This window comes from Hippocampus bargibanti, linkage group LG04 (genome assembly GCF_051943395.1).
Source record: "Hippocampus bargibanti isolate YZ-2025 linkage group LG04, ASM5194339v1, whole genome shotgun sequence".
NCBI lineage: Eukaryota > Metazoa > Chordata > Actinopteri > Syngnathiformes > Syngnathidae > Hippocampus > Hippocampus bargibanti.
Window position 1 is genome coordinate 6,095,139 of NC_142737.1, and position 20,399 is coordinate 6,115,537.

Sequence of the window (20,399 nt, forward strand, 5' to 3'; positions counted from 1 at the left end):
TTTCAAATCAAACGTTTGCTTTATTCAAAAAAAGCAAAAGCGACAAGCAAACCACTACAAGCCACGTAGACTCCTCTTTCTAAGTGCCTTTCAAAACTTTCAAGTACACTTTACAGTCACGGTACAGTACGAAGCACAAAACAGGCTTCTGATTGGCTGCCGTGCCGAGTATGCAAATTGCCAAACGAACGTTCATCTTCGTTTGGCAATTTGCATACTCGGCACGGCAGTCAATCAGAAACCTGTTTCGTGCTTCGGACTATACCGTGACTGTAAAGTGTACTTGACAGTTTTGAAAGACGCTTAGATAGAGGAGTCCACGTGGCTTTTAGCAGACAACGCAACGCAAAAATTACATTGTGCACCATGACGACAAATGACAACTGGAGCAAAATCTTCAGCAAGGGACATTTACCATGAATTAAGCAAGGGAGTATTTGTGGTAGGTACTTCCTTAATTTAAAAATGTCCTTTATACTACGCAACAATATCTTTTTTTTTTTTTTTGCGATTAGTCGTCTTATTGTGTTTCAAGTTGTGAAAAAAGGGGCAGGCAACTTTATGGCCGGGTAGGCAACTTTCTGACCGGGCAGGCAACTTTTCAGGTCTGGTGTCCGCTAACTTTCTGTCATGAGTTTCAGACACTGCTCGGGGCAATCATTTTGACAATCCAGAGTACCCAGAGAAAACCCACACAGCCCCAGAGTGAACATGCAATCTACACACAGGGAAGCCAGAACTGGAATTGAACCCGGAACCTCTGCACTGTGAGGTCAATGTGCTAATCACAAGATCTCATTTTCACTCCATTTACTGTATTTTGCACAGTATATCGCACATCAAAAAGTATACGTTTGCAATTTTATTTTTAGTATGTTTTTTGTGTATTTCGATTCAACTTCTATGCATTCAATAAAAATTACATGGTTGTGTTTCCCCAGAATTTTGATGATTAGTGATTAAACTCAATGACATGGAATGTAATTACGGAGAAGGAATTTGGCTTTCCGAATAATATTTACCTTTAGGTCTAATACACGTAGATGTAATTTCTCTTTTTTTCAATGTGCTTTTGAAATCATGAACTTTTCTTCAATATTTTAATAGGTTTCAATACCTTGGCACTTTACTCATCTCAAAGCTTTACCCGACAATCTTTGTAAAACAAATTTGTGGTTTAGTAAGCTTCAAGTTCCAAAAACAAACAAAACAAACCGCGGATAAATCAGTGCATGTTCAACTGCTATGCCCACGGGCCTTTTGAGCTGTCACATTTAAAAAGCCTCGTGTAGGGGAAAACATTCCAACTGCTGATTAAGTTAAACAAAACATCTTGAAAGGTTTGATTGCTTACTTACTGAAAACTCCACGCTGTGTTGTTATGCAGGCAGCGACAAACTTATTCCCAAGGAAAGGAAGCAAGGCCTGCAGCACCTTGACGTCGTTTCGATCACAAAACAAACATTTTGCCAATTGACGAGAGGCAATTGTCTTCAGGGTGCACACCTCCATCTATCCAGCGAGAATGGAACTGCAGACTTAGAGAGAGGGGCCGACGTGAGTGATGTCATTGCCGGTTAGGGTCTTTCCTGGAGCCAGAAATAAAAATATGAAGAAATGTATTAATGTATTTATTTTACAGTTTTTTTTACATATCTATTTTTTTCAGTTTTGAACTTCAACAATCCATTTCTCAAATAATCTCAAATTATTATTATTATTATTGATAATTTCACTTGATTCACAAACCGTTCGACAAGATTATAATAAGAAGAAGAAAACAATATTTAGGATGAAATCAAGTTCATTGGTGTGCATTTGTTCTTTTGGGGGAAAGTTGTATGTCATCTTCCCTTCGCATTTAAAATGTAATATAAACCCTGATTATAAGATTGCCACTATGTCAGGTATTGCAATTGTATGTGCGATATTTCTAACCAATCAATCGATGGAAAAAAATGGAAAAAAAATGAGGAGTTGTGAATTTATTTAAGGTAATCAGTTATCTCAATACTACATTTGTGAATGGAAGCGAGTGCCCGGTACTTCAAGATGGCGACCAAAATTGGACGTCTTTAATCAACGTAAGCGCGTGTTCTAGAAAAAAACAAATCTATGGGCTTCTTCGGCGTATTGCATTCGTAAACCTCAACACTGCCACATATTGGCTGCTCCGGATGTGTACATGTATATCCGATGGAATGTAGTTCGGTTGAGTTTTATTTCGGTTGTGAAAATGTAAACACGTTTTCAAAAAAAATTATATTCTGTATAAGTAGAAAACAATAAAAAATAATGTAAAAACTAAACACATTCAGTCGAAAAAGGATAAAAATAAACATCGTAAAACATTGAAAAATAGAGGCAAAAAATAATAATAAACGATTGACAGTGGGGGAGGGTTGTATTAATTTGTCCAACCTTTCTGGGAAGATCATGATGACAGTATTTTTTACGTCTGCTTTAGAGAAAGGGTTAACTTATGTTGAATTCGCAATCGTGTTTACGTTCTCCCCCAGTCTCTTGTTTGAACGTGCGATGGCAGTAGAGACCTTGTCATGTCTACACAGCGGACACATTTGACAGGGAGTGGCCTATTCAACTTCTAAGACCATGAGTAAGGGTCGTGGATAAAACGAAACTATCTCCTTTCAATCGATTGCGTGACATTTTCTTTGTTTCTCTAAATGTCGCGCCTTTTCACTCTTTAACTAAATATGCCAGCAATTAAAAGCCTAACGGTGCTTTACGACGCGCTCAACGAGGAAGGGACGTTCTCCGAGGGGGACACCATAAGGGGGAAAGTAACGTTGGCCGTGGAAAAGCCGACCGCCGTGCAAAGCTTCTTCGTCAAAGTGAAAGGGGACGCACAAGTACGCTGGACTACGAGGAGTGGAAACCACAATCACACGCACTCGGCAGGTCGACGATACTTCAAACTCAAGCACTTTTTAATCGCGGAAAGCTCCAATGGTAGGCGGTGCAGCATGTCAAAATTATTTATTTATTATTTTCCTTATTTGCGGTTGCAGTTGTCGAATTTCCACAAACCTAGTTTTCTGTTCAAAGCTTTGTGTAGAACTGGGTCGCACCAAATATCGAAAAGTCTATCACACACACCACTAAACAATATTGAGGGGGGAAAGAAAATGGGAATTTATCAACCCCAATCGTCCATTCTGCTACGTCACTGCCATGTCACTATTAGTCGTTGATAAATGACGTTTGCACCAATTAAGTCACATCTATCTATCTATCTATCTATCTATCTATCTATCTATCTATCTATCTATCTATCTATCTATCTATCTATCTATCTATCTATCTATCTATCTATCTATCCATCCATCTGTGTGTTAATTAAATAGTTATTGTGGTAATACATATATATTGATATGTACGCCTATAATTAACTGTGGGAAACTGATAACTGAAAAATGATACGGCTCCTTTAAGATGCATTTACAATGACTTGTGTTCACATTGCACTTTTCATATTTAGATTTTTGATATCCACATCAATATATACTGTAGTGAGTAAATCAAACTATACCCTCACTCATTGAATCAATTTCTTTTCATTTACAGAAACTGTTCTTCCCCCAGGTGTCCACGTGTATAACTTTAACTTTACCATTCCATCAACGTAAGTGACATAATTCGGGATGTCTCAATCCGATCATGTGATGAGAAATCTTGTGAGTTTCACTTGTTTTACTCTTTCTCTTCCATGACAGGAGCATGCCTTCAAGCTTCAAGGGCACCTATGGAAAAATTGTCTACACGCTTGAAGCCAAGTTGTCTCGAAGTTGGAAAGTTGACAAGACTGTTGACAAAAAGATCATCTTTCACTCCAAGTCCTTTCCAAATCTACAATCTCTGATGGTTTGTTATGTGTATCCATCTATTTTTGTTAGTTCTGAAGATTGTCACGGGTGAGCTGGAACTTATCACCACTGATTTTGTGTGACATCCAGCAGTGACTGGTCGCCAACAAGGGCATCGATAGAAAATGTCCTCCCTTACTTTATATTTACAGCTTGCATCAGAAAAAAAATTGGGACAATGTCGTTGTTAACTCATTCACTGCCATTCACGAATTCATTCGGGAATTGAAAATATGACAGAGCGCCATTAATGGTTTTTTTTTTTTCGGGTTTTGTTTTTTTCATGTTTGGGTGCCGATAAAGCACTGGCCACGGCCTCTGGCAATCTTTTTTGCTTCCCACAAGGGGGCAGAATTTTCCTTTTTTTTTTAATGTTAGCGCTTTGTTACAGCTAGAGCTGCTGATGAAGCGCTAAATAAACCAATATGTATTGTATTTTGGACAGCCGCCCTCATTTCAAGCTCACATAACTCCAGACCCATATAATTTAGGAATTACCTCTTTTTTTGTGGTGAAAGAAGATAGTCTAGTTTTTTTTTTTTTTTTTTTACGCTGAATTAAATGCTTATGTCGTCTTAAAACTCAATATTCTGTGGTTCCTGGAATTAGAGTGCCAATGACAAAAACCCTGGCACTGGAGTGGACACATTTTTGCACGCCTGGCAGTGAATGACTTAATCTATCATTACCATAACATTAGAAATGTTGTTAACTCTATATTCTCTTTTTTTCTAGTTCAAACAATTTGCAGTAAAAGACAAAGAATTAGGGATTTTCTCAAGCGGAAAAGTGCATATGGAGGTCACTGTTGATAAAACGGCTTACGCTCCAGGTTAGTCATGCGGGCACTCCGATATACAAAACCTCATGGCTGGATTTTGTTATTGAGCTTTACATTTTTAGAGAAAATGTAGAAATATGAAATTCAAATCTGTGCTTGTGCCCCCCCCCCCTTTTACCGTAGGAGAAACAGCAGTGGTGGTTGCAAAAATCAACAACAACTCTTCCAGCGACATGACGCCCAAAGTGCGTTTGTCTCAGATTATCGTCTACACCGCCAGCGGTAGTACCAAACATGAAAACAGCACTGTCAACAAAATGGCCGGCCAGAATATCGGAGCCCACTCGGAGAAGGAGGTCAGGTGGGCTGTGAAGATTCCCACACAACAGGAGCCCACCATCAAAAATTGTGAGATTATATCCGTGGAATACTTCTTAAAGGTAATGTTGAGAAACATTTTGGAAAGTCTAACAGTTTTAAACTGCTGTTCAAATAAATGTGTTTCTTCAGCTATTGTAACACAAGTACATTGATACCTCGGTTTACGAACCCCTTGCCTTATAAACTTTTTGGTTTACGAACGTTAAATTTATGAAATTTTTACCTTGGCATACAAACTATTTTTCAGGATGCACACGGAGCTGCCACAATGAGTGATGTGTCGTTCGCAAAGGAGCCCGTTCTCAGAACAAGAAAATGGCAGCCGGCTTGTTTTGGTCCTCTATTCCCCCTGCCTCGGTCATCGGTTAAAGCCACGTGATTGGTCAAGAACGTCGCAGTGAGGGCAGGGGGGTTGGGGTTTACAGACAGAGAGAGAGAATGAAGCCTTTCTCCAAAAAGAAAATGGCTGCTGACTTTTTTTGTCCTCGATTCCCCGCCCCCAGTCTTCGGTTAAAGCCACGTGATTGGTCAAGAACGCAGCAGTGAGGGGAGGTGGTTTAAACATTAAAGAGACAGGCAGACCACAGAGACAGAGTGACAAAATGGATAGAAAACAGTGACATTTGGACTCGTTTCAACTTTGATCGTTCAAAGGCAGAGTGTAGACTGCAAGGTTAAAATTCCTATCAATCAGGCTACACACTCTGTCTTGGAACCAATTAAGTTCATAAGCCAAGGTATCACTGTATGTCATATGTGGCACAAATCGCAGCCCAGATGCATCCTTGTTACTTTGATGCGGAATGTCATTTACTGGATCTTGAGGTTTACAAGCTCTCCATATTTTTTATTTTGCCCCTCCTCAGGTGTATCTTGACATCAGTTTTGCCTTTGACCCCGAGGTAACCTTCCCGGTGATTGTCATACCTCCAAGTCTGGCATCCGGATCTCAATCGGTTGCATCTGGACCAAGCTGGGGCTCACCCAGCGGCGACTTCCTCCCTACAGCAGCCAGCGCGCCTCATTATCATCCATCCCCGAACAGATACGAAGGGGGCCAAACGTATTCGGTAACTCCGCCTTCTTACCCGGCTAACCCGTCGAGCCATCCTGGTCCACCGCCCATGAATCCCACCGCGCCGGCGGCGTGGGGTTTTAATCCAGGAATGTCTTCGTACGGCTCTCCGTTTTTAAACCAATCGTCATCGGGTGTCCTTCACCCTCCTTCGAATCGACAAGCATTTCAGCCACCCGCTCCGGGTTTCCCCCCGCTTCCTTCCGTCCCAGCGGCCCATCCGGGTGCATCGGCACCACCAGAATCACACCCGGCTCCATCTGCGCCGTCGTACGACCCGCCTCCTTACATGAGCACGGCCAATTTCCTATCGCAATCAGATGAACCTCCCCCAGCCTATTCACTTATTTTCCCGTCCTCTGCAAATGATGAGTCGAGGGAAAACAAATAACACGCAGTTCGGATTATATGCATCACAAATGCCAAAATGTAGTCAATGTAAGAGGGCTAACATGTAGATGTCACTTTTTTTTTAAAACTCATTCACTGTCAGGCGATGTGCAAAAATGTGTCCACTCCAGTGCCGGGGTTATTTGTCATTTTCACTCAAATTGCAGCAAACACAAAATAATATTGGGCTAAAAGTGATTGTTCTCCCTGGTTCATGGCTCTTCAGGGTGTTAGAAATGGGATGGTAAAATCAGCAGGAACCCAGGTTGAACAGAATAAGTTGTTTTAATCTTGTAGACAGCAGGGACATTATGAGGTTGGTTTAGGAGGGACAGAGAGAGAGACATAGACATGTTGGGACAGCGTGTATAGGATGTGACGTCATGGAAGTCCAAGAAAAACAAAACGATGCAAAAAGATGTTTAAAGATGTTCGTATAGCGAATTGCCCCAACAATACAAGTAACATCAGACTTACGACCAGCCCGACTTACAACCACCTGTACTTACGAGCACGACCCCTCAGACCCTATTTTTTAAATTTTAATTCTACACCTGGCAACGCGCTAGCAGGCCGGCAACGTGTTCGACATTTTTGGCCAGCCAACCAGCATCTCACTCTCGCACAACAATTGACCATGCGATGGCACCAGAGTTTGCGAGTCATTTAGCCTCCGAGTCTCTATTCAACATTTGGAATGGATTTCGACTTGCGACCGTTTGGTCGGAACGGAACTCGGTCGTAAGTCGGATGTTACCTGTATTGAGTTTTAAGACTACATAACCATTCAATGCAGCATAAGAAACCTTAGAGGCGCTTCTTTCATCAAAAAAAAATAATTCCTAAGTTATGTGGGTTTGGAGTTATATGACCTTGAAATTAGGGCGGCTGTCCAAAATACAATGCAATACAAACATAATGGTTTATATATCGCTTTAACAACAGCTGAAGCTAGAACAAAGCGCTAGAATGGGGGGAAAAAAACCAAATGCTGCCCCCTCGTGGAAGGGGGAAAAATTGCCAGAGGTCTGACCAGTGCTTTATCGGTACCCCACCCGCAAGAAAAAAACTCAAATTCAGAAATGGCGCTCCATCCACATCATGCTTTTCAATTCCCGAATAAAAATTCGGGAATGGCAGTGAATGAGTTAAATATAAAGTTTATACGGAAAAAATCTGGAGGTTGTAAACTGTGTTGGAAGGAACTGTTGGTTGTGGCCTTATTTTGCTTGAATGTATTTTTCTGCCTTATGTGTACAGATAAGACTAAAATGATTCATAAACTGGACAAATGTTGAGTTGAAGTGATTTTATACTTGCAGTACAACAACTTAAAGGACAACCGACACCATTTTTTTTGTTTCCTAACTCACATCAGAAAAACGTTTTATAGCATCTAAAAGAATAGAATCAAAACAATGGCTTCAGATTCGGAGAAGATGCTTTCTTGTTCCTCATCCAGTTATGAATATGATTCAAATAGTTCTGAAGAGGAAAGCATAAATGTTTGCAATCGATTAAAGGAGTCCTCCCATATCAATTCGAGCCGTCAATGACAGCAATGTAGCACCCAGAAAATGCACAAGATGGCGCCCAAGATCCGTTGGAAATGGGCTGATTTGTCTGCTGGGAATTTGTGTCAACTAGTATTAAATCGTAGTCTTGGTGCAACACACAATGATTCACCATCGGGTTATTTATGTGTTTTTTCTTCTAATTTCACCATCAACACAAAGTTTTCAGACCAAACAAAGTACCGCAAAATGCATTGTGTGTCGCTTTCTCGGTCAGGGGCGTTCCCTCCGTGACGTGACGTCAGGACTCGTCACCAACTCAAAAACAAGACTGAATATTCAGTGCGAGTCTTAAAACGTAAAATATAGCTATATGCGGTGGAATCTTTATAAAATACGCTCAGTAGAAGTCATTTGAAGTGATTGTACAAATTATGGACACAACTTGTCCGGAGGCGTCGGTTGTCCTTTAAATGGTGCAACAGTTGGCACAAACAGTGTTAGAATTGGTTATATACACATGCTAAAAACATCCTGTTATTTCATTTCTACTTATTCTTATCAATTAGTAAGTCCATATATGTATGTAGTTTAGTTATTTGTATATGTTAATTAGTATACATGTACTCAGCTTGTACTTAGTTACTGTAGAAATCTGTTATGTTTCAGTCTAATAATGAATATTCATGAGTGTATCTAGCAGATGATAGGTCCTTTCCAAAGTGACATCACTCCTGTTGTTTATAAATGTCTGAGGCGAGAGCTCTCTCTCTCGCTCTCGCTCTTGCCTCTCTCTCCCTAGGCCTAGCTTCTCCCCTGGAGAACATCCTCTCTCTGCCTGATAATAAATATTCCTTTTTTTGTGTATCACCTTGCTTTCTGCTGATTTAATATTTAGACTATACAAATGGAGAGCTGAACCAGGAAGAACAACATTTAACCCAACAAAAAGAACCAAATGTTTGTGTTTATAATGATTTTAAACTGCAAGATCTGTTGAGCTGCTCTGTGTTTTTTTGCATCACTGTACTATAAACCAAATCTTTTTTTTTTTTTTTATTATTACAGTCCATATATATCATTTTATTTTACTGAAGATGGAATTTTGCCTGCTGAGTTCACCATATTTCCCTATAAGTCATTTCGCAAGTGAAAATAAATCATTTAAAAAATCAAAATTATTGCTAAAATTGTGAATCTGCATTTTGTTTTTCTTCATTGCTGCTTCTGGTATTTTAGCCAAGTTTCACGACAGAGGAAAAACATCATGTGACCGCATCGCCTTTCCAGAGCTGTCCCATTTCTCACCATAATGAGTGGACAATCCTATTCAACTCGGAACAATGTTCTCCTTCTATTAACAGATTTATGCGCCGCTGTTGTTGATTTGCATGTGCACGGATTAGATCGCAGACAGGCGTTGAGTGTGGTCAAGGGTAGGGAAAGCATGTTCGACTAGAAAGAGAGAAAGTACAGAAGCATGCCGAAAAATAAAGACATATTCAATAGTATAAAAAAATAAGGGGGGGAAGTGGGTCAGATACAGTCCTGCAAAAATGTTTCATACACGAGCTGTGGAAAAAAAATGAAGGATAATTTTTCAAAACTAGTAATGTTCATACAGTAAGGGTGTCAAAGTCATACAAATGTATAAATAACAATACTAATAATACATTTGTAAGTGCCGTTCAAAACTCTCAAGGTCACTTTACAGTAACAGGATCAGTTTTTCTGTGGGTGAGCGGCATTAGCCACACGCGCCAGCGTTCACTCGACCCGGAAGTAACTCAAATAGATAGAAATTGAAAATATGACGTAGAGCGCCATTCCCGAATCTCTTCGAATTTTGTTTGTTTTTGGGTGCCGATAAAGCGCTGGCCATTGCCTCTGGCAAAGTGAAAAAAACAAAAGTGAAATGGTGAGAAAATGGAAAGAAATCGAAGTGAAATTTGGACTCGTTTCAACTTTATTGATAGTTCAAAGGCAGAGTGTAGACTGCAAGGTTAAAATATCCCATCAATCAGGCACAAGCCATCTGTACAATTCAATTTGAAGAGAACATACAAGCAAGGGAACCAGCTATTAATGAAGTTTCCAGTGTGTCTGCCTGCATCTGTTGCTGTTGCAATATCACTACTTCTAAGATGTACAACCCAGAGCACCTTGAGACATTTTATGCAAAAAGCTATCAAGCCATGAACGACCATCACAAAGGTAAATAAAACGACTTTATTATACTGTTCCCATCAATCAGGCTTCACAAATAACCCGCACAAGCCATCTGTACACTTGATGCAAAAAGCTATCAACCCAGATAAACAGAACACAATTGATGAGGAACAAGGTAAAATTATCACAGAGAAAGCACTTACAAGGGATTATTCCTCAAGATGGTGGAAGAAGAAGGCTGCGTTCCTCTCATCAAGTGTTTAATGCTGTGAGTTATCCATTCCATCAAGCCATCGACCATTGCAAAGGTAAATAAAACGACTTTATTATACAATAGAGTTTATTTCTTTAATTACTATACCATAGCACATTTATGATACATAAAATAAGGTATATTGTGTGTAGTTATAAGGCATATTTAATTGAAAAATATGTTTTATGGGGACCTGGGAACAGATTATTCTCATTTTAATGGTTTCCTATCGGAAATTAATGTTTGGAATACACACTTTTCACCTTACAGACACTTTCTGGGTACCAATTAAGTTCATAAGCCAAGGTATCACTGTATTTATTAATGTAAAACACATTGAAATTACTACTGCACTGATAGAACTGAGATCAAATTTCCATTGATTGGTAAAAAAATAATAGTTGGGATGTCGAAACATAAACATTGACGCAATCGGGCAACAATTTGCGCTTTGAAATGAAAAGCGACGCGGGGAGTTCATGGCGGTCCCTCGGAGTTTAGGAAAGGAATGCAGAGAGCCCCCCGATTGCCGCCACCCCCCTCCCTCCATTCATCCACTCAACTGCAGTAAATTCGTAGAAGAGGCAGCATGAAGCCTTTCCACTTGTTTCCAGCTACCTTCACTTGCTCCGTACGATTGGCGCACTAAAGTCTTTGCAGCCATGGGGAAAACGCTGAAGCCCATTTCTCTCCTTCCATTCCTCATTTTCACCGGTGAGACATGACAAAAGCTTGTTAATCTTGTAATCGAAGCTGTTTATTGAACAAACTGTTGACAGTTTTCATGTGTACTAGCGTCTTGCTACTCTACATTTGCGTTTTGTTTCAAGTTGCTCAATAATCACAAAATAAAAGCTAAACAAATAGCGTAACTGGACTTTTAGTTTAAAATGTTACTTCTTTGCACAATGAGCTTGCCAACTCAGTTTTTAAGAACGCACTCTTATATTTTAGACACGTCAAGTGCCAACTCGAGTGTGAAGCTTTTCATTAAAATAATGCCAGTGCAGTTCTGGCATGTGCAAATGGTTCTTATCTATCGGTTCTTACATGCTACATACTTTCGATTCGATTCTTCGAAAAAGTTTGTAAATACAGTACAGTGATACCTTGGCTTAGGAACTTAATTGCTTCCCAGAAAGTGTGTGTAAGGTGAAAAGTGTGTATTCCAAACATTAATTTCCCATAGGAAATCATTAAAATGAGAATAATCCGTTCCAAGATCCCCATAAAACATAATTTTCGACTAAATAAGCCTTAAAACTACACAAAATATACCTTATTTTATGTGTAATAAATGTACTATGGTAGTGTAATTATTATTAATATAATTATTATTATTATTATTATTATTATTATAAATTGTTTGGGTTTTTTTTTGCTTCGCCCTATAGGGTAAATTGTTTTTTTTTTTGTTGTTGTTGTTTTTGCTTTGCCCTATATAAAAACGTATTTATTTATTTATTTATTTTTGCTTCTCCCTACACAGAAGTATCCTGTTTAAACATCCGAAACAAGCTGCTGGGCACATGCCTTCAAGTACAGGAAGGTACCCTTGGATTGAGGCTGTCGTTGGGACAATGCGACCCGCATTCAGCCTTCCAAGAATGGCTTTGGATGCCTGGGAGCCAAGCTCTCAGAAACAAATATGCCGGGGAGTGTCTGACTGCTCCCCAGGAGCAGTTTGAGGGTGTGCACCTGCAACCCTGCCATCTTCAAACTGAAGATGGCGCTGATGTAGGCAGCCAGCAGTGGTCTTGTTCCAAAAAAGGCCACCTGACTTTGCTCGGTAAAGGGCTACACCTGAGTGCCACGCAAGAATCCACTTTGGTTTTCCTATCACGGGAACATAAGCAGGTGAGGATTTCTACTTTTTTCCCCGTATATCAAGCAAAAATTTTGCATGGATTGTAATTCTGTGTTACGGATATCGGAATTTCCATTGTAGGGAATTTATCTTTGCTATCATTGAGTGGTAAAAAAGTGAATACATACGATTTTTTTCTGGATTAAGGAATTTCCGTTTGACAGAATTCCTTATAAGAGTAGACTTATGACAGTCTAGCTAGCGATCAAGCTAGCTACCTAGCGATCTATTTGTTATCTATTAGCTGTCTGGCTGGCTGGTTAGCTATCTAGCTAGCTATCATTTAGCTATCTAGCTATCTAGCTGGCTAGGTAGCTATCTATTAGCGACTGTATCTATTAGCTAGAGAGCTTGCTTTCTATCTATTTGAGTTACTTAGGGGTTGAGTGAACGCTGGCGTGTGTGGCTGCTTACCCACAGAAAAAACTTATCCTGTGACTATAGAGTAACCTTGAGAGTTTTGAAAGGCGCTTAGAAATGAAATGGATTATTATTATTATTATTATTATTATTATTATTATTATTACATAAGTCTTCTTGTGCCGGCCCCAAGCCCGGATAAATACAGAGGGTTGTCTCAGGAAGGCCATCCGACGTAAAAGCTTGGCCAAAACAAACACGCGGATCACACCTCTAAAGATGGAGGACACTGATTTGCTGTGGCAACCCCTTGAAGGGAAAAGCCGAAAGGAAAAGAAGAAGAAGACTTACTGTTGACAGAAAATGACAAAAGGCTCATTTAAATCAGCGGCCCCCAACATTTTTCTCCCCACGAACCGGTTCTACGTCAGGCAATATTTTCAGGGGCCAGCCTTTAAGGTGTGATAGATAAATACAACAAAATAATCTGATAAGACGTGCATGAAAACTGGAGTACAGTGATACCTCAGCTTACGAACGCTTCACCTCACGCACATTAAATTCGCAAGCATATAGTCTTGACTGATGAACTAGTTTTCAGCGGAAGAACCAAACCACATGGCGCCACGGTGGATGGCGGACACGTTTTTGGCGGATGAACACCAAACCACACGGTCGAACAGCGCCACGGTGGCTGGCGGACTGGTTTTCGTCACCCACTTTATTTGAGTGTGGACGTGGTTTGTCATAGAGGATAGTACTTTTTCTATTATGGGACTGAAAAAGACCCCACCACAGGCTAGTAATAAGCCGAAGAAGACACAAAAGAAAATTACGGTCGAACAGAAGAAGGAGATCATCGAAAAACACGAATAAAGTGTGCGTTTGTGTGACTTAGCATCCCAGTACCAGTATGCTAAGTCGACCATTGCTACGTGTGGCTAAGGGTGTTTCTGTGTTGTCTAAGCAAAGATCTCAGGAAATAGAAGAGGTTGAAAAACTTCTGTTGATTTGGATTAACGAAAAGCAGCTAGCAGGGGACAGTGTGAGGGAGAGTATTATCACCGAGAAAGCACGGCAACTTCACTCGGATATCACCAAGAGGCAACTACATCAACGACTGTCACAAAGGTAAATAAAATGACTATTATATAGTACATTTATTATACATAAAATAAGGCATATTTTGTGTAGTTCTAAAGCTTATTTAGTAGAAAATTGTGTTTTTTGGGGACCTGGAAACGGATTATATTCATTTTAATGGTTTCTTATAGGAAATAAATATTCGGCAGACAAACTTGTCGCCTTTGACATACTTTCTGGGAACCAATTCAGTTCGTGAGCTGATGTATCACTGTATTTTTCTTAACTGAATAAAAAACACAAATCAGTACATAAAGAACTGCCTGTAACACACTTTGGACACTGTGATAACGTTTAGCCGTACCTTCAAAATAAGATACAGCAGCAAATACAAAGTGCATGAAAAATACAACTCACCATCACCGCATATTACGCAGCTCCTGGGTTTTCATTTTAGGAGTAACCTGTCAAGAGAAGTGTGCAATGACTTGGGTCAAGAGTGATATATTGTAGACAAACAACCCGGTAATATTTTCAAAATAAAACGTTTCAGATTCCAAAATAAATACAACTGATTGTGAAATTAATAAAACAGAAGTCATTAAAATTATGTACGTATTGCCCAGTACCAAACGACCTACGGACCGGTATCGCTGATTTTAATGACTTTGTGGAATCAATATTTGTCTCATTCTATTTGGATTCACAAGCAGGGCAGCAGGTGGAGAACGCTGGACAATCAAACTTTGTTATGTGGAGGGAGGGACACAAAATACCACCAGCACCATCATGCGCAAAACCACCAAGCGCATGACCCTCTGGGGAAATCAATGGAACCGATCATCTTACCAAGTGATACCTCGGATATGGACAGAAAAGCAGGTTGTCTATTTTATATTGTTGTTCATGAGAGGTTTCTCAATCGCAAACAAGCAAACCAGGAAGTGATGTGAAAGTTACCCTCTTTCAATACCGTATTTTCCAGTGTATATATAAGGCACACCCCTAATGAATGGTGTACTTTCAAACTTTTTCCATATATAAGGCGTATCGGATGATAAAATGCACCTTCAATGAATGAAAAAAGTTTTCCCAATATAATATATACTGTAAATATAAAAAATAAATCCAAATATAAGGCACTACAATATAGGCATGAATTGTGTGTGAGGGGAATGGAGATGGCTGCTGACAGTAGTTGCAAGACCTGATGTGGCTTAATATTACTTCACATATAAGGTGTACATGCGTATAAGATGCAGGGTCATCTTTTGAAGAAAATGAAGGCTTTTGGGTGTGCCTTATACACCGGAAAATACGGTACATTAGTGGGGGTGGGGATGTTGAATCCAATGTCAGCTAGAAGGAACCCCCCCGAATCTGCAATGGCATTTTCTATTCAACTCACCACCTTATTTGTTTCTCATAAATCCACTTTAACTGTGGTTTAGCAAAATTATTGACCATTGGATTTGTCTGCTGGGAATTTGTGTCAACTAGTATCAAATAGTAGTCTTGGTGCAACGCACGATTCACCATCGCGTTATTTATGTTTTTTCCTTCTAATTTCGCCATCAACACGGATCAACACAAAGTTTTCAGACTAAACAAAGTACCCAAAATGCATTGTGTGTCGTTTTCTCGGTCAGGGGGCGTTCCAGACGTGACGTCACGTGGGGATCGTCATCAACTCAAAAACAAGACTTGCCATTTTGAGGCAACATTGGGGGGGGGGGGGGTAAATGTTGCACTAAAAAAGCGGCAGAAAATGGCGACAGAGCTCCATGTAAGGAATTAATCAGCCTGTTTCCACAGGCTGATTAATTATTCACACGGAGCTTTGTCGCCCTCTTCTGCCTCTTTTTGGTGCAACACAAAGTTTTCAGACCAAACAAGTGCAGCAAAATCCATTGACGTGATGGAAGGACTTCTACAATGTGTCCTTTTTTCGGTCAGGGGCGTTCCTTCAGTGATGTAACGTGAGGACTCGTCACCAACTCAAAAAGAAGACTTCTGGAATATTCAGAGCGAGACTTAAAATGTAAAATACAGCTATATGCCGTGGAATCTGTAAAATACGCTCAGTAGAAGTCATTTGAAGTGATTTTACAAATTATGGACACAACTTGTCAGGGGGCGTCGGTTGTCCTTTAAACGTTTCAAGTCATATTCTGGCACTTAATCAGAGACAAATTTTCAAGGGCTATCCGACAGCAAATATGACATACAATATACTCAGTATGAAGGACACAGAGAGTGGTTGCTTGATATTCTGCCACAACCCCCCCCCCACCCCCCCCCCCCCCCCCCCCCCCCCCAAAAAAAGGACCCAAAACAAACAAGGAGTGGCTTGATATCATAAAGCAAGTCAAAGAATTGCTGGCAGCGAACAACATTGCAAATCAACTCAGTGAAATCGAATCTATTTGTGTGGGGGAGGATCCATTTGACGTGGTGTGTTTGTGTGGTTGCAGATGACCTCACCGGCAGAGCTATTTTTATTCAATATGGAGAGGTTTTCGTCCCTGTGTTTCACTGCTTATCAGGGATAATCGCTCATCAATACGGTTATCATATTTTCCAGTGTATAAGGTGCAGCCAAAAGCCTTGATTTTCTTCAAAAGATGTACGCAGGTGTGCCTTATATGTGAAGTTATATTGAGCCACAACAGGTCTCACGACTCCATTTAGGAGGAGTAGTGCTTAATCCCAGCCTTTACTGTAGTGCCATATAATGTGGTGTGCCTTATATTTGGAAAACTTTTATATATTCATATTTTATATTTGGAAAACCTTTCCCATTCATTGAGCCTTATACTCCGGTGCGCCTTATACACCGGAAAATACGGTAATCTTTACACAATATATAACATTTAATGGGTATGATGATATGGAAGTTTTAAACGCCAACTGAGGGTTACAAGTGCGTGGCAAGATATTGTATGTACTGTAAGTACAGATACTTGGAGTGGTAGTGTTGATTCAGTTTCTGACTTGTAAAATAATAATAATAATAATAATACATTAGTACATAAATAAATAGATAAATAAAGTACATAAAGTCAAGCTAGCCAGACAGCTAGCCAGCCAGACAGCCTGCTAGCTTGCTAGCCAGACAGCTAACTAGTTAGCCAGCTGAGATAGATAGATAGATAGATAGATAGATAGATAGATAGATAGATAGATAGATAGATAGATAGATAGATAGATAGATAGATAGATAGATAGATAGATAGATAGATAGATAGATAGATAGATAGACAGACAGACAGACAGACAGACAGACAGACAGACAGACAGACAGACAGACAGACAGACAGACAGACAGACAGACAGACAGACAGACAGACAGACAGACAGACAGATAGATAGATAGATAGATAGATAGATAGATAGATAGATAGATAGATAGATAGATAGATAGATAGATAGATAGATAGATAGATAGATAGATATTTGTCACTTCCCTGCACTCCTGTAAAAAAAATAATTGGCGACCTCAAATTAATGTAAGTGCACCGTTAGGCCAATCGATACTTTCTTCTCACTGGCAGTAGGACAGCGACTACCTTGTGCCAGCACCATTCAGTTTGTCATGTCACAGCAAGCCCGATTGTGGTTTCACATCAATCGAGACGCTAGCATGCACTCCCTTTTTGTGGCGTTGGGTCATTTTGTCGCCATCGGTGATCGATTAAATTTGATGTATTTCTCTCCACTTTCCCCGACAGTTGATGAAGTGACGTTTAGTGAGGGAGTCACCCAAGTATTGGCAGTTAGAGACGTGTCTGATATGGTCACCCAAAGCACAAAGTCGCCCGAGGATCCCACCATGGTTTTCTTCACCTTGGATTATGGTACAATTTTGGACGTTTTGAATCGCCTAGTGTCATTGGAAGAGAGCAAAATGTCAGCTCTCAACTGTAATTTCGCGATTAAATGAACTACTACCTTTTCACCACTAGATAGAGCTATAGCAAAAGAATATCAAGAGTATCGTTCATGCCTGTGCATGTCGAGTTTAAATATCTGAATTAAGCCTCCGGAGTTCTTCGACAATTCATTTCTTAATCGATCAGATTGGATTATAAAACAAACATTATACCTTATTATGATTTTTATATTAAGCTTTTTATTTACAGTGAAGCAAGCTATTATCGGTATGAGATCTAGCGGCATTTATTTAGTTGTAAATTGAAGTTTAGAAAAGATAGTTGTCATAAAATGACATTACATGTATCCATATTTAGTTTTTATTTAGTATATTTAAAATTAAATCCAGCTACAAATAAAATACCATGCCATTTGGGACAATTAAAGTCGCAATATTTTAGTGACCCGAAGAATTAGTTTATTTCAGTCACATGACAGAATCACTAAACATAAACCGTGCAATGTGATAGTGGCTTGAATAATGCTGCATTTTAATTTTAGGTTTAATACAGTTAAAATATATTAAATATTATATATAATTTAATAATAAAATATATTATATTAAACTCAAAAACTGCCATTCACTAATTTATTCGGGAATTGAAAATATGACGTAGAGCGCCATTGTTCGGGTTTAGTTTTTTCATGCTGGGGAGCCGATAAAGCGCTGGCAATGTTTTTTCCCTTCCACAAGGGAGCAGCATTTCCCTTTTTTCCATGTTAGCACTTAGTTCCAGCTTCAGCTGTTGTTAACGCGCTATATAAACCATTATGCATGTATTGCATTGTATTTTAGACAGCCACCCTCATTTTAAGTTCATGTAACTCCAGAACGATATACTTTAGGAAATAACTTTTTTTCTGATGAAGAAAAAAAAATGAAGAAGAAAAGAAGAAAGTCAAAGTTTTCTTACGCTACATTGAATGTTTATGTAGTCCTAAAACTCAATATTCAAGTCTTAAAACGTAAAATATAGCTATATGCGGTGGAATATTTGTAAAATGTGTTCAGTAGAAGTCATTTCAAGTGATTTGACAAATTATGGCCACAACTTGTCAGAAGGTGTCGGTTGTCCTTTAAAACTTTATTAGAAATACATTTTAGGAGTAAAAACTGCCTGTTTTGGATGAACATTGGCCCACAACACGACTGTAGGTTTAATTTTGGTCAGGATGGTGGTAATTAGAGAGCCAAGTACTTTTTTTAGAAGGTGCTTGTTGTGAAAAATTTGAGTTCCAATGTCGTAAGTATGCCGCATCGAAAAAAAAGTCAGCAAAACATCTGCAAAGAGTTTAAAAAAGTTAACGAGTCATCACCGGAAAGTAATGATGTACCACTTATGTGTCTTTATAGGTATGAGCTGGAAAATAACCATGTTGGTTTTAAGCTCCTTGGCTCTTGTGCTTGGAACCATCATTCTTATTTTCAACGTTTACTCCAATAGGTGAGTGTCGACGCGCCAACGTAATGACCCGTGCATGTCAATCGCCTCACACCTTCTCAAATTTCTCATCCGGCTGAGCCAGAAGGAAGAAAGTGGTGTGTGTTTTGAAGTCGTACACTCCAAAGCCAGAGGCGGGCATCCCGGGGTCCCCCGTGCCATGTGAGAGAGCCCCATTAACAGAGAACGCCATGCGCCTTCCGCTGTCTTCGCCAATAATGCAGCGAGGAGAAATCCTGATTGAGTGGAAAGACGGCACGGTTACGCCGCTGTATGAAGCCTGAAGGTTGTGTGTGATATTAGATAGTACGCTTGCAGAAGGGAAGAAATATGAAACTGGAGTTTTGTGTGGTTTTGGAATATTTGAGTTGAGCGGATTGGTTTTTGGAAAGTTGCACACGGTTTCCATGTGAGCTTTTGGTTTAAGTGTAGCCACCACAGAAAAAAAAACAGTAGCTTGGCAACGTTGGAACTGTTTGAGAGTACGTATTTTATTTTGTTTTACTGTAGTTGAAGCAATATTTCGTGAGTAGCCAGAACCAAACCGTCATTCTTATTCATTCCGATTTGCATTTAGCTCATAAAAAGGGATTTATTTTACTTAGGAATCCAACTGTAGTCACCAGTTAACTAAAAAAGGTAAAATCTTGTTCTTGTATACCATAATGATTGTTTCAACATGTGGTCATTAACGAACAGTATTTAATCATCCATTGGGGCGACGCAAGTCAAATCCAGAAGGAAGAAGCATTGGAAATGATGATGGGCATTGTTACATATTTGTCTTTTGTGGAAATAAGGACATTTAAACATTTTATACTGCATTAATATTTTGTGTTCATGTGGGGTTTTCTCGAGCACAGTAGAAATTAGTGAGATAAATTAGATTGCCGCTGTTGTGCTTAGTCAATGTGTTTTGTTTTGTTTTGTTTTTTCTAATTAAAATCACTGCAACTTTAAAGGGAAAATAAAACCTGCTATGAATGTATTAAAACCACTGAATTTGTATACATTTTGTGGATTCGTTCTAGATTGACATATTACGGTTTTGATGCCTTCGGTTTCCTCCCACAAACATTTCATGGCAGGATGATGGAAGATTCTGACTTGTCCGTAGGTCTATCCCAGCCATCCATGCCTACTCCAGTTACTTGGAGAGCATGACATTTCTCAAGTACACAACATCAGCTTGTAGCATGGAAAATTCCCAGCGGGTTTGTTTTGGAGTCTTTTTTTCTCGGCTTTGGGGGCCTCTGCAGGAGTG

At 39.5% G+C, this 20,399-nt stretch overlaps 2 protein-coding genes across 7 annotated transcripts; both read left to right on the forward strand.

The window, feature by feature from the left end:
* The first annotated feature begins 2,567 nt into the window (after positions 1 to 2,567).
* On the forward strand, positions 2,568 to 9,205 carry LOC148898828 (arrestin domain-containing protein 3-like). 4 transcript variants are annotated; one of them, XM_088993723.1, is made up of 6 exons: positions 2,568 to 2,973; positions 3,607 to 3,646; positions 3,738 to 3,885; positions 4,623 to 4,719; positions 4,852 to 5,108; positions 5,916 to 9,205. In XM_088993723.1, the coding sequence occupies exons 1-6, from the start codon at positions 2,718 to 2,720 to the stop codon at positions 6,513 to 6,515; spliced, it is 1,398 nt and encodes a 465-aa protein (XP_088849849.1). In that variant the 5' UTR covers positions 2,568 to 2,717; the 3' UTR covers positions 6,516 to 9,205. The 4 variants fall into 4 exon arrangements, with proteins under 4 accessions (XP_088849849.1, XP_088849850.1, XP_088849851.1 ...); XM_088993724.1 differs by having other exon boundaries at positions 2,568 to 2,922; positions 3,589 to 3,646; XM_088993725.1 differs by having other exon boundaries at positions 2,568 to 2,922.
* Positions 9,206 to 10,996: 1,791 nt separating this feature from the next.
* LOC148898829 (uncharacterized) lies at positions 10,997 to 20,132 on the forward strand. 3 transcript variants are annotated; one of them, XM_088993727.1, is made up of 6 exons: positions 11,000 to 11,164; positions 11,940 to 12,307; positions 14,471 to 14,642; positions 17,492 to 17,617; positions 19,048 to 19,138; positions 19,221 to 20,132. In XM_088993727.1, exons 1-6 carry the CDS (start codon positions 11,113 to 11,115, stop codon positions 19,417 to 19,419), a joined length of 1,008 nt encoding a protein of 335 aa, XP_088849853.1. In that variant the 5' UTR covers positions 11,000 to 11,112; the 3' UTR covers positions 19,420 to 20,132. The 3 variants fall into 3 exon arrangements, with proteins under 3 accessions (XP_088849855.1, XP_088849853.1, XP_088849854.1); XM_088993728.1 differs by having other exon boundaries at positions 11,002 to 11,164; positions 14,474 to 14,642; XM_088993729.1 differs by lacking the exon at positions 17,492 to 17,617 and having other exon boundaries at positions 10,997 to 11,164.
* Positions 20,133 to 20,399: the final 267 nt, after the last annotated feature.